At 43.7% G+C, this 11284-nt stretch overlaps 2 protein-coding genes across 3 annotated transcripts in view; one reads left to right on the top strand and one right to left on the bottom strand.

Moving 5' to 3' along the window:
• THPO (thrombopoietin) overlaps positions 1–2819 on the top strand; it is a 15488-nt gene extending 12669 nt beyond the window's left edge. Inside the window, 3 exon segments of the mRNA XM_006884161.1 lie at positions 1787–1874; positions 1877–1953; positions 2172–2819. Coding sequence (XP_006884223.1) covers positions 1787–1874; positions 1877–1953; positions 2172–2819 — 813 coding nt within the window.
• Positions 2820–6765: 3946 nt separating this feature from the next.
• Positions 6766–11284, bottom strand: part of POLR2H (polymerase (RNA) II (DNA directed) polypeptide H) — a 6593-nt gene continuing 2074 nt past the window's right edge. The window contains exons 2-5 of one of the 2 annotated variants that reach the window (XM_006884082.1): positions 9319–9402; positions 9142–9235; positions 8518–8601; positions 6766–6933 (exon numbers count right to left, since the gene is read on the bottom strand). In XM_006884082.1, the coding sequence (XP_006884144.1) occupies positions 6816–6933; positions 8518–8601; positions 9142–9235; positions 9319–9402 (380 nt within the window). In that variant the 3' untranslated portion in view covers positions 6766–6815. The remainder of the gene's footprint in view (positions 6934–8517; positions 8602–9141; positions 9236–9318; positions 9403–11284) is intronic. The other variant, XM_006884083.1, reaches the window with a different exon arrangement.

Below are 11284 nucleotides of genomic sequence, written 5' to 3'. Positions count from 1 at the left end.
CTAGAGGAATGTCTATCTGTGTTTCATTGACTATGCAAAGGCATTTGACTGTGTGGATCACAACAAACTGTGGCTGACTCTGAGAAGAATGGGAATCCCAGAACACTTGTGTTTATGCAAAGCCTATACTTGGACTAGGAGGCAGTCATCGGAACAGAGCTAGGAAACACTGTATGTTCGAAATAAGGAAGGGTATATGCCAGGGATGTGTCCTATCTCTGATTAGCTTGGAGAAAAGTAAAAGTGGTAGTCTTGGGATACAGCAGAGTACAATAAAATTGTCTGGGTGTTGATGCAAATGAATAAGCACTCCACTGTTCACCAAAATGCTGGTGAGTTAAACCCACCCAGAAGGGAACTCTGTCTTAGAGAGGGCGAAACCAAGTTTCTCCTTGGAGGATAGGATTTTGAAGCTCCATCTCACATGCTCTGGGTACACGGTCAGGAGGGACCAATCCTTGGAGAAGGACATCATGCTCAGAAGGGTGGAGGGACAGCGTAGGAGAGGAAGACCCCGGATGAGATGGATTGACACAGTGACTGGGGCAATGGGGGTAGGTGTGGTGTAGTCAGTGAGACTGGCTCAGGACAGAGAAGAGTTCAGAGCTAAAGCACATAGGGTCGCTATGAGTCACAGGCAACTTGATGCCACATAACAACAACAGAAGGGACCTCTGGTGGCCTAGAGGGTAAGGAGTTGTGGATAATAATCCAAGACATCAGAGTTTTAATCCACTCCTCAGGAGAAAGATGGGCAATTTACACCTTCTGAAAACCCACAGGAAGGTCAGCTATGAGTAAGTTCCAACTCGATGGCACATAACAAACAGAGGTATCTTCAAAGAAAAGCCTGCTATTTGCTTCCAAAAGATGTCAGTCTTAAAATAAAACGTAGTTCTACTCTGCAATATGTCACCAGAAATCAAAATCAACTCAATGTAAATGCTTTGAGTTTTGATTTCTGTGGTGCAGCAGGGGGTGCTTAAGACTGTGGATTCCTGAAGCTCTCTGGTAGGTCACCTCTTATACCCTCCATCAGTAACCAACCGATTGCTGTTTTATTTTATTCTGAGTTACTGCCACACCATGAGTGTCAAAGTACACCTGTGCTCCCTAAGGTTTCAGTGGCTGATTTTCCATTAGATCACCAGGCCTTCCTTCTGAGGTACTTCTAGGTGGACCTGAACCTCTAATCCCTCAGTCAACAGCCAGGCACATTAACACTTTACCCCACCCAGGAATCCTATTCCAAAATCCCTAGAATTCCCTTCTATTCCCTCAACTTTCCCCTCCCCCCCGGATTCCCATGGACCCTTTGTAATCTCAACTGTCTCATTCATTATCAAGTCCCTACCCACCATCTTCATGATCCTTACGCGAGACACTCATTTATATATTAAGCTTGAAGACACTGGAGCATCTCAGGATTCCTTATCAATCTAAAAACTGCACAATTCTAAGGTTTTGTCACAGAAATAACCTATCTGCAGTGCCAGAAGCCAAAGGTGAAACGATAGGACAGATCTCAGCGTATTATAAGCAGGGGGGAAAGAACTTTTTTGAGAACTAAGTGTAGCACCAGGCCGGGTTACTGGACACTGGAGTTATTCAAGCAGAGGCTGATGACCAACTGTCCAGAGACTGAAGGAATTCCTGCACTGGGTGGGACCTTGGTCCTATCCAATTTTCAGCTCCTATGATTCATCCTGCTGGCTACTTGTCCAGCTCTCCACCCGCTGTAGCTTGCCCTTTGAAGAGCAGTCCACTTCTCTTTCCTCTCTCCCAGGAGCAGACCAAGGCACAGGACGTTCTGGGAGCGGTAACCCTTCTGTTGGAGGGAGCAATGGCAGCTCGGGGACAACTGGGACCCACCTGTTCTCATCCCTACTAGGGCAGCTTTCTGGACAGGTCCGCCTCCTCCTTGGAGCCCTGCAGGGCCTGCTTGGAACCCAGGTAAGTCCCTTGTCAAAGAATCTGTAGAAACTACCCCTCTTCTCTGTTTAGTAGCCTCAGAAGTCATAAAAGGAAAGGGGGAAGAAGAGCTGAGCTACCAAGAAATGTTCACCCAGCAATAAAGCCTATGTACCAGTCCCCTGATCATCCCCACAAAGATAAGGGAGGCTCGCTATCTGGCCCAAGTCTCTGGCCTCAGGCCCATCCTCTGCCCTCAGTTTCCTCCACAGGGCAGGACCACAGCTCACAAGGACCCCCATGCCATCTTCTTGAACTTCCAGCAACTGCTCCGAGGAAAGGTGCGTTTCCTGCTGCTCGTAGTTGGGCCCACTCTCTGTGCCAGGCGGGCCCTGCCCACCGCAGCTGTCCCAAGCAGTCCTCCTCTATTCCTCATACTGAACAAGCTCCCAAACAGGACTTCTGGACTGTTGGAGGGAAACATCAGTGTTTCCGCCAGAACTACTGGCTCTGGATTTCTGAACAGACTGCAGGGCTTCAGAGCCAAGATTCCTGTTCTGCTGAACCAAACTTCCAGGCTGGATCAAGTCCTGGGACACCTGAACAGGACACATCGACCCCTGAATGGAACTCATGGACTTTTTTCTGGGCCTTTACCTGGGGCCCTAAATGCTTCAAACATTCCCCCCGGACCTTCAGACACAGGCTCCTTGCCACCCAACCTCTGGCCTGGCTATCCTCCTTCCCCTGTCTATTCTCCTACGGGACAGCACCCCCTTGTCTCTCCCTCACTCACATCACCCACCAGAATGGTCCAGCTCCATCCCCAGCTTCTTCACCACTCTGCTACCACACCCCAGGCCGATCCCACCCACCCTTACTTCCAGAGTCTGTCCCAGGATGGATAAGGTACTGAGGTACTTCCAATGTCCATCTGGATCAGCATTTTCTCTTCTGTACAACTTCCTTACCCAGAGGGAGGCCCTGGAAGGCAGACAACTACATTTCTACCAGATCTCCTGCTTTTATCTGAAACCTAAAGTCCTGATAAAGGAGGAGATACCAAGATAAAAAAAAAGCGGGGTCCTTTTCCATTGTATATTATCAAATTTGAGAAGTTATTTTTTTAAACAATCAATAATATTCATCAGAGCAGCTAATTATCTTTGGTCCGTTTTCTGTACCTGTTTACAACTTAGTAATTCTCTGTATGATCTGTTTTGCCTATGCAAATTCTGCAAAAGCTGAAGGTGGTCTCTGAACTGGGCCAAAGGCCAAATCTTAAGCATGAAAATAGGGTCTTTCATTTGCTTCAAACATAAGGTCTCTGCCTTTAATAATGCCATTCTCTGTGGAACTGTCTGACACTTGTTCTGGAGGAATGAATGGGAAGTCATCTCTCAGAAAAACTGTCCTTGATAGACAAAACTGTGTTTAAAAAGGAGGGTAACCAAAAGGTAACTGGAAAACAGGGAAAGATGTTCTTCTGGAAGAGGACATAGATTCCGCCCCCCATGAACACCATAAAATCTAACAGGAAGCACTGGAGCGCTTCACACCCCAGGTAAGGTGGTGCAGACAGCTCAGTCAAGCAAAGACCTGGAAGCAACAGCTGAGCAAACAGCTGAAGCTTCAGCCACGCAGCAGGCGGCTTCACCAGGCACGGGTTCCTGCCTCCCTCCTGTGGAGGCCGAGGGGAAGTGCAGGAAGTAGGAGAACTTGGTCTTCTTGGGGTCGCAGCAGGAGGAAACACAAGGCAAACTGAAGGCTTATATCCCAACTCCCAGAACGTCACAGTATCTAAAAAGAGATCCCCTGTGACCACCATAAATGCTGCTAGAATCTTTAGAAAGTGAAGCCTAAGGCAGGCTCCTGGACTCTGCAATGAAATGCTGATGCTGTCTTGGTACTCAGAAGATTTATAGTGCAAAAAGCAAAAATTCCATTGCAAAGGTCACCCTGCTACCTCTTACGAGATGTGTAGAAAAACGGAATTCTCTCCACCCACCAGTCACACAAGAAGAAAGCTGTTACCATATTAAGTCAGAAACCAAAATACCTAAAGGCATCAGTGATGCCAAAAGATCACCACTGATATTACAAATAATCTGGAAGCCAGTGTGCCTAGAATTGAGTGTATATTATTACCTTTCTTAAAGTTATTCTATAAGGTAGATATTATCTCTACTTTACAGATAATGAAACTGAGGCACAAAGAAGTCAGGTTAAGTACCCAATTGTTAACAAAGCCTATAGTCAGAAAAACCCTAGTCTGACTCACTCTGCAGTCTTTACTCCACACTGATGCACCCCATCCCATTTGTCTTTTAATGATTCCATCTATTGTAAAGGATTTCTACTTTCCTAGGGAATAAATATATTAATAATGTTCTGGGTGAAAAACCAAAGCTATTGGCAGGAGTAACAAAGTTAGATATCTCCAGGTGTCCATTGTGTCCCTTCGTGGACAGAAGTTACCATGGAGAAGGCATCAACAAATGCACAAAGCTCATAAGGGCTGTCCAAATCTGTCCGTTTTAGCACAGGAGAAAATTAGTTCATCCACACTACTAAACCAGAATGCAGCTAAGGGAATAGGAAATTGAAATTTCAACTTGCTGCCAATACTGACGTTAAATTTAACCATCAAACCACTTTATAGCACACGAAGAGCCTGCAACCAGGCCAAGGCATGCCACAGGAACCAGAGAGAGAGGCATCACCAGCTGGCTGAAAGGCAAGGATAGAGCAAGAAGCACGCCGCCCAGGAAGTTATAGGCAGCCCTACTGGCAAAACCATACACAGACCTAGGGGGCTCTGTAAGAAGTTCCACTGCCAACCCTAATGTCACAGTTTGACTCTGCCAACTTCTCTGCAAGAAAAAGATGGGCAATCTCCTTCCTTGTAACCTACAGCCTCTGGAAAGGCACTTGAGAGTCAGCTATTAACTGGTTCAATTATTTGGGATGTAACAGCCACAACATAGGTGGAGCATCAGAGAAAGAAGTCCTTCAACAAGATGGACGGACACACACAGTGGCTCTAACAATAAGAGCCTGTTAGAGATGGTGACAATGGTACAGGAGTCAGGTTCCCATCTGTTGACCACAGGGTTGTTAATGAGTCATAGTGCCCTCCACAGCACCCAACAATAATACTGGCATTTGATTTTCCCCAGATCAGGGCAAATAGAAAGAACTACTTGACTTCTCCAAGGTGAACTTATCTGTCACCATTAAGACTCTTAACTTTCTTCTGATTCCTTCCCTTTTTAACATAAGACATAAAGCTTTTATAGCATTCCTATCCCTATTGAATTTATGGCAATCCTTTTCCTGCTATCTCAGGGCACCAGGACATGCTGCTCTAACCCATACACTATTACCTTAAAAGTTAAGTTCTGTCACTCTAACTCCATCAAATATCCCCCATAAAAAAACCCAAAAAAACAAACACAAAAAAATAGTAAAAAAAAACCCAAAACAAAACCAAAAGAAACAGCTACAATCTGATTCATGTCTAGGATTCACAAAAAATTTACCCCACGCCCTTGCCTTCCCCCTCCAGCTCTCTTTCCCTCAGTACGGTGAGTTGATAAGAAATACCTTTCTGGCCCCTGCAGAGCCCATACATTTTCAACCCATTTTCCCAAGTACAATTTCTAACACCTCTGTTAAAGACCTGAAAATGATGGGGAAAGGCAACACCTCAGGTATGCCTAGCAGGGGGCCAGCTCCCATGACAAAACCAGATCAAAAGAGATGGCTGTTTAATACAGGTTCCCAAAGAATCTTTCAGGATTGGTATCCAGAATTTCCCAGATGAGTCTCCTCTACATGCTCAGACATGAACTCTGGGCTGAAGAGTTCATATGCTAGAGTCCTTGTGAGCATCTCCATTTCAATTTTTCTCTTCCTCCACTTATAGGTTAGTGACTGCATTCAAGCAGCTGCATTGTCCAGGCACTGGCACAGGCCTACAAATCTCATTGGTATTGCTGCCCTGTCCACCTCACTGGTCTCTGCAGCAGCTCCCTGCTCAGTGTCACTGGGAAGAGCCACCATCACTTACCCTCTCTCCCAGGTCACCACCAGAATACAGAGCAGCGAGCTCTTCCACCTATTTCCATTTCCCAAGTGCTCTCCTACTCTCTTTAGACTACTGTGCTCATGCCTTGTGTCTCAAGGCTCCACCCAATAATTCCATAAAAATCATGAACACTCAGGCTATGAAAGTGACTCATTCAAGTCAATGTGAACTGATTTCCTAAGAGACTGAAAGTATTGGAAGGACATGAGCGGGGCCCTTTGCCAATTCAAAATTCTATGCCAAATGGGTGGTATCTTCCGGGCCTGGGATGCCCTCAGAAGCCAAAAAAGCAAAACATTCTCACTCCCTGAAAGAATGTCACATTGGAGGATAAATGTTAGGATTAGTCAACCAGAAGACTGGGGGAACTCTGAATTCAGACTCTAAAGACTGGGGTAGATCCTACATGTGGTCATCAAGCTGTGAATCAGAAACATACCATATACAAATGGGGGGGAAAAGGATTTTAAAGTGAATAGGAAAAAAAATCTTTTTAAAAAGGAAAGTCTGAAAAACTAAAATTTAATTTAAAAATCATATACACAAAATAACTTGTAATTCATTTTAAGGACCCCCCACACCACCCCCACAGGTATTCCAAAGGCAAATCCGTTTCCAGAGTTCAGACCATGGAAGGTGCACCAGAGGTGGACGGAGAGGCAGCCTTTCCTTTCAAGAGAACAGTCAATGCTTCCCAGGCTTGAAGGACATTGTCTGGATGGTGACGCCCTCAATGGGACAAGTTAGATGGGAGTTTCAGCAGAAATGTCCATGAACTGAGTCATTAAACAGCGAAGTTGGCTTTCCAGATGGTTCAGAAGGCCAGTTTCTTCATCAGCAGGTACACTCTCGAATCTACCTCAAATCCATGCAGGTTGTTGGCATCACCTTGCAGCCTCATGAGCAGGCCCCCATAGGATACGTAGGCAGAGCTGAAACAAAACGTCCCCAGTCCCATGAGTCTGAGCTCGGAAGCAGCCACTACTCAGTGGCTCTCCATCCCAGTCAAAGAAAGAAACACTCTTCTTGAGTTTTGTCATTAAGAACCAAAATCCAAACCAAGAGATCAATGCACTGATACATGCAAAAAAAGTATTCTTTTTATCGGCAATGGTGGAAAACATATACACACTCAAAATGGTGAAAATGGTTAAATGAGTGAAAATATATCCATTTAGGATTAACTGAACAAGAGCAGCTCAAAGATCAGATAAAGAAACTAGGGGGCAGTATACTAGCATACTAGTGTATGCAAAAGAAGTCCTGGTAGCACAGTGATTAAACTGATCCACTGTTAACCAAAAGGTCAGCAATTCAAATCTACCAGCCATTCTTCAGGGGAAAAAAGATGAGGTAGTCTGCTTCTGTAAAGACTGACAGCTTTGGAAAACTTACTGTTCCTAAGAGCCAGAATCCACTCCCAGAGGAACACGGTTCGAATCCACCAGATGCTCTGCCGGAGAAGGAGGCGCAATATCCTCCTGTACCAGTCAGATCTGATTTGACGGTACACGCACACAAAATAAAAATAAAAATAAAAATAAAATTTAAAAAAAAAAAGAAACCAAATGGTATTTTTTTTTAAAAAAAAAAAAAGAGCCAGAATCGAATCACTGGCAGTGGTTTTGAGATAAGAGTTTATGTCAACGGGGAAGAGAGCAGCAAGTAGGAAAAGGAGAGTAAGAACAGCTGCACAACAGGAAGAATGTCACCGCTGTCACAGAATACATGTACAGAAACTGTTAGACTGGTGCATGTTCTGCTGTCTTATTCTCAACATTCTTAAAATGGGATAAATTCTTAAAATGGGATAGTTTTTAAAAAAAGATACATTCATCTTCTGGACTGCTATGCATTATATAAATATTAATATGCTCAGTATCTTAAATTTACACGTGGAAATGTTTTTACACAGCATTATTAAAGAGAAAAAGAGCATTGTAATAAATAATAACCTCTAAGGGGAAAAAAATCATATAGAGGAAAAAACCCAGAAGAATTCCAAATGTGTACATAAAAGGCTCCCTCTGTGTATGGAATTATAGGTAACTCTTTTCCCTTCTTCACATTACTTTTCTGTGCTTTTTGAATCTCACAATGGGCACATATTGTTTTAATAAGATTTTAAAGAAAAGGAAAAAAAAAGAGTTGGGCAGGGAAACCGAAGACCTGGGGATTGGGTTGCAGAGCAGCAAAACATATGCACACACAAAGGCCAGCAGTTTAGTCACTTGATGCTGCAGGTAGTTCCTGGGGAAGCAACTCTCTTTCTGTAGAGCATGATTAGCAATTCCTTATTCAGACTACTAGGCCCCAAGTGCTGACAAAGAGCAAAGTGAGTACTTCAGACTAGAAATGGCAGACAGGAAACTGTTCTCACAACACTTTTGTCCTAGGTCCTAATTAAGTCTAAAGTACTTGCGGAAGAGGGACTCAACACAGGACACAAAAACACGGCCCCCATTCTCAGAACAGGAAAGAGAGAAAGTGGATTTTCACAAGCCCACTGAACTTACAGACGTGTTGCTGCTTCAGTAGACGTCTCATCTCCCTCGATCCTGTACACTTTCCCGTACATTACATACTCAAACTGGTCAGCCCTGTTGAGTAACAGCAGCAGTTATTCTCAATAATAATCAACAAGAGAGCTCTAAAATGACAACTAGTAACCAAGTGCCAGGACTTTGAAAATAGGCTCTTTACAAATACAGTGTAATTAAATCCAGAAAGCAAACTTATGAGCTAGGTTAAAACCATCTCTTATTTTACTGCAAAGAAAACTGAAGCTGAAAGGGGTTAAAATTATTCTGCAGAGAAAAGATATATGATATGAACTCAGTGGGTAGAGCTCCAAAGTGTTTCCATACATCAAGTTCATTACCAAAATACAAGGTCCACATAGTCTAAGCCACTTAGTCACTCCCTCAGCCTTCAAAGAGGTACACAACTCTTAAGTATGTAATCATGCCTCTTGATAAATACTTGGGAGTCTGAATTTGCTAAGTGCAACCCTTAAGGTTATTGAGAGCCTGCTAATAATTTATTCCGAGAATAAATGTAAAAAAAAGTCTGCATCTGCATATACCATCTATCTATGTATCTTCAGAGTGTACTTGAAGCATTCCCTGCTGCATGCTCACCTGGAAGGGCGGTCATCTGTGGGGTTGTATTCACCATCATCTAGTGTACCATCTTCATACAGAGTGCTCGCTATAACCAGTCGGAATTTGTCACCTGAGAAGAAGGAGAAAACTGAGGGTGAAGATGGCTGAAAAAACACAAAAAGCCCCTTGCTACTATTCTATGTCTGCACTTACCTAAGTCTACAGGGTAAATCTGAATGTTTACATCTAGGATGAGGTCCATCTTGAATGATTCACTCTCACAATGCAGACGAGACACTGAGGGGAAAGTAAAGAAAGAATTGCAATGACAATTACCAGGTCCAAACCAGTATTAAATATTCCACAGATTGCCAAAAGAACAAACAAGTCTATCCTGGAGGGAATGCAAACAGGGTGCTCCTTAGAAGGAATGATAGTAAAACTCATGTATTTTGGACATGTTGTCAGAGCCAGTTCTTGGAAAAAGGGTATCATGTTGGTAAAGGTGGAGGGTCAGAAAGAGGAAGACTAACAGGACGACGGATTGACACAATGACTACAGCAAAGGGCTCAAGCATATCAGAGATCATGATGATGGGGCAGGATAGGCAAGGTTCAAAGCTGCTGTTCAGAGTCTCTATGACTAGTAGTGACTTGATGGCACCTAGTAACAACCCTCAAGGAGATGGACTGGCACAGTCATAACAATGGACTCAAGTACATTACCAATGAGGAGGAGGGCGCAGGATAGGCCAGGGTTCAGGGTTCAGATCTGATGTTCACAGGGATAAATGATTTGACAGCACTTAACACGTTGCCACACTTTTAAAATTGACAACCGTGCTTAGAAACACATTTGCGGAAACGTGTTAACAATGACAACAAACCAGATCTCAGTTTGGGAATTATATGTAACAAACCAAAACCATATCCAATTCCTGTAGTCCATTCTGACTCCCCGTAACCCTATAGGACACAGTTATGCCTATTGTCTGTGCCTGTCTCTTAGGCTTTCCAAAGCTCTAAGTCTTTACAAAAGGGGACTCCTCATCCTCTCACAAAGCAGCTGGTGAACTCATACAGCCAGCTCTCTGGTCAACAGCCAAACACTTAATCCACTGCACCATCAGGGCTCCTTATATTCAAGGTTGTTTACTATGTCAAGTTGGAATCAACTCATAGCAAATGAGTTCTCAGAGCCTATACACCGCACACGAGGAGGCTGTCCATCTCTCTCCCACGGAGCAGCTGGTGATTCAATCTTATGCCTTTGGGTTGGCAGTGCAACTTCTTGTGACTAAGCCACCAAAGCTCCCACTGTTGTTACTGTTAGGCGTCACCATGTCAACTAAGACACACAGTGACCCTGTGAAAAACAGATCTGAACCTTGCCGAATCCTGTACCATCTTGTTGGGGTCTCTCTCTTTCCTCTGTCTCCTTACTTTTCTCAGCATGATGTCCTTTCCCAAGGACAACACACTCACCAAAGTATGTGAGATGAAGCTTCACCATCCTTGTTTCTAAGGAGTGCTCTGGTTGCACTTCCTTCTAGACAGACTTGTTTGTTCTTTTGACAGTTCACAGGCTATTCAGTACTCCTCAAAGCCATCAATAATTCTTCTATCATCTCTATTCAGTGTTCAACTTTCAGATGCATAGCAAGTAATTCAAAATACCATGCTGTGGATCAGGTACTTCTTAGTCTTTAAACTCTTAGAGCATTCAATTTAACCAGCCTGCACCCATCAGCTTCTCCTCTAGTATCAAACTGACGCAGACTCAATCAGAATCACATATGTAAAAAAGGAAAACTACTGTTGTTGTTGTTGTTATGTGCCATCGAGTCGTTTTCGACTCATAGCGACCCTGGAAGAAGAAAAAAAAGACAACTATTGTTGCAGAACTATCAGCATTAAAATGGTCTAGCAGGTACCTAATTTACTGTGTAAACTTTCACTAAAAAAACAAAACAAAACAAAACAAAAACCATAAAGGGGAGAAATAAAAAAGATCAAAGCAGGGAATAACCTCCAGGTTCTAGACTTGACTAGATCATTAAGAAATAACCTCTGCAATCCCAAAGGCACATGGTTCGAACCTACTAGATGCTCTACTGGAGAAGGAGGGGCAATCTCTCCTCCTGTACCGTCAGATCCAATTTGACGGTATGCACACACA

The sequence above is a fragment of the Elephantulus edwardii genome, unplaced genomic scaffold, assembly GCF_000299155.1.
Source record: "Elephantulus edwardii isolate Elephantulus edwardi_28Jun2011 unplaced genomic scaffold, EleEdw1.0 scaffold00031, whole genome shotgun sequence".
Lineage (NCBI taxonomy): Eukaryota > Metazoa > Chordata > Mammalia > Macroscelidea > Macroscelididae > Elephantulus > Elephantulus edwardii.
Note: the sequence above shows the minus strand (reverse complement) of the source record. Positions and strands in the feature narration are given on the sequence as shown.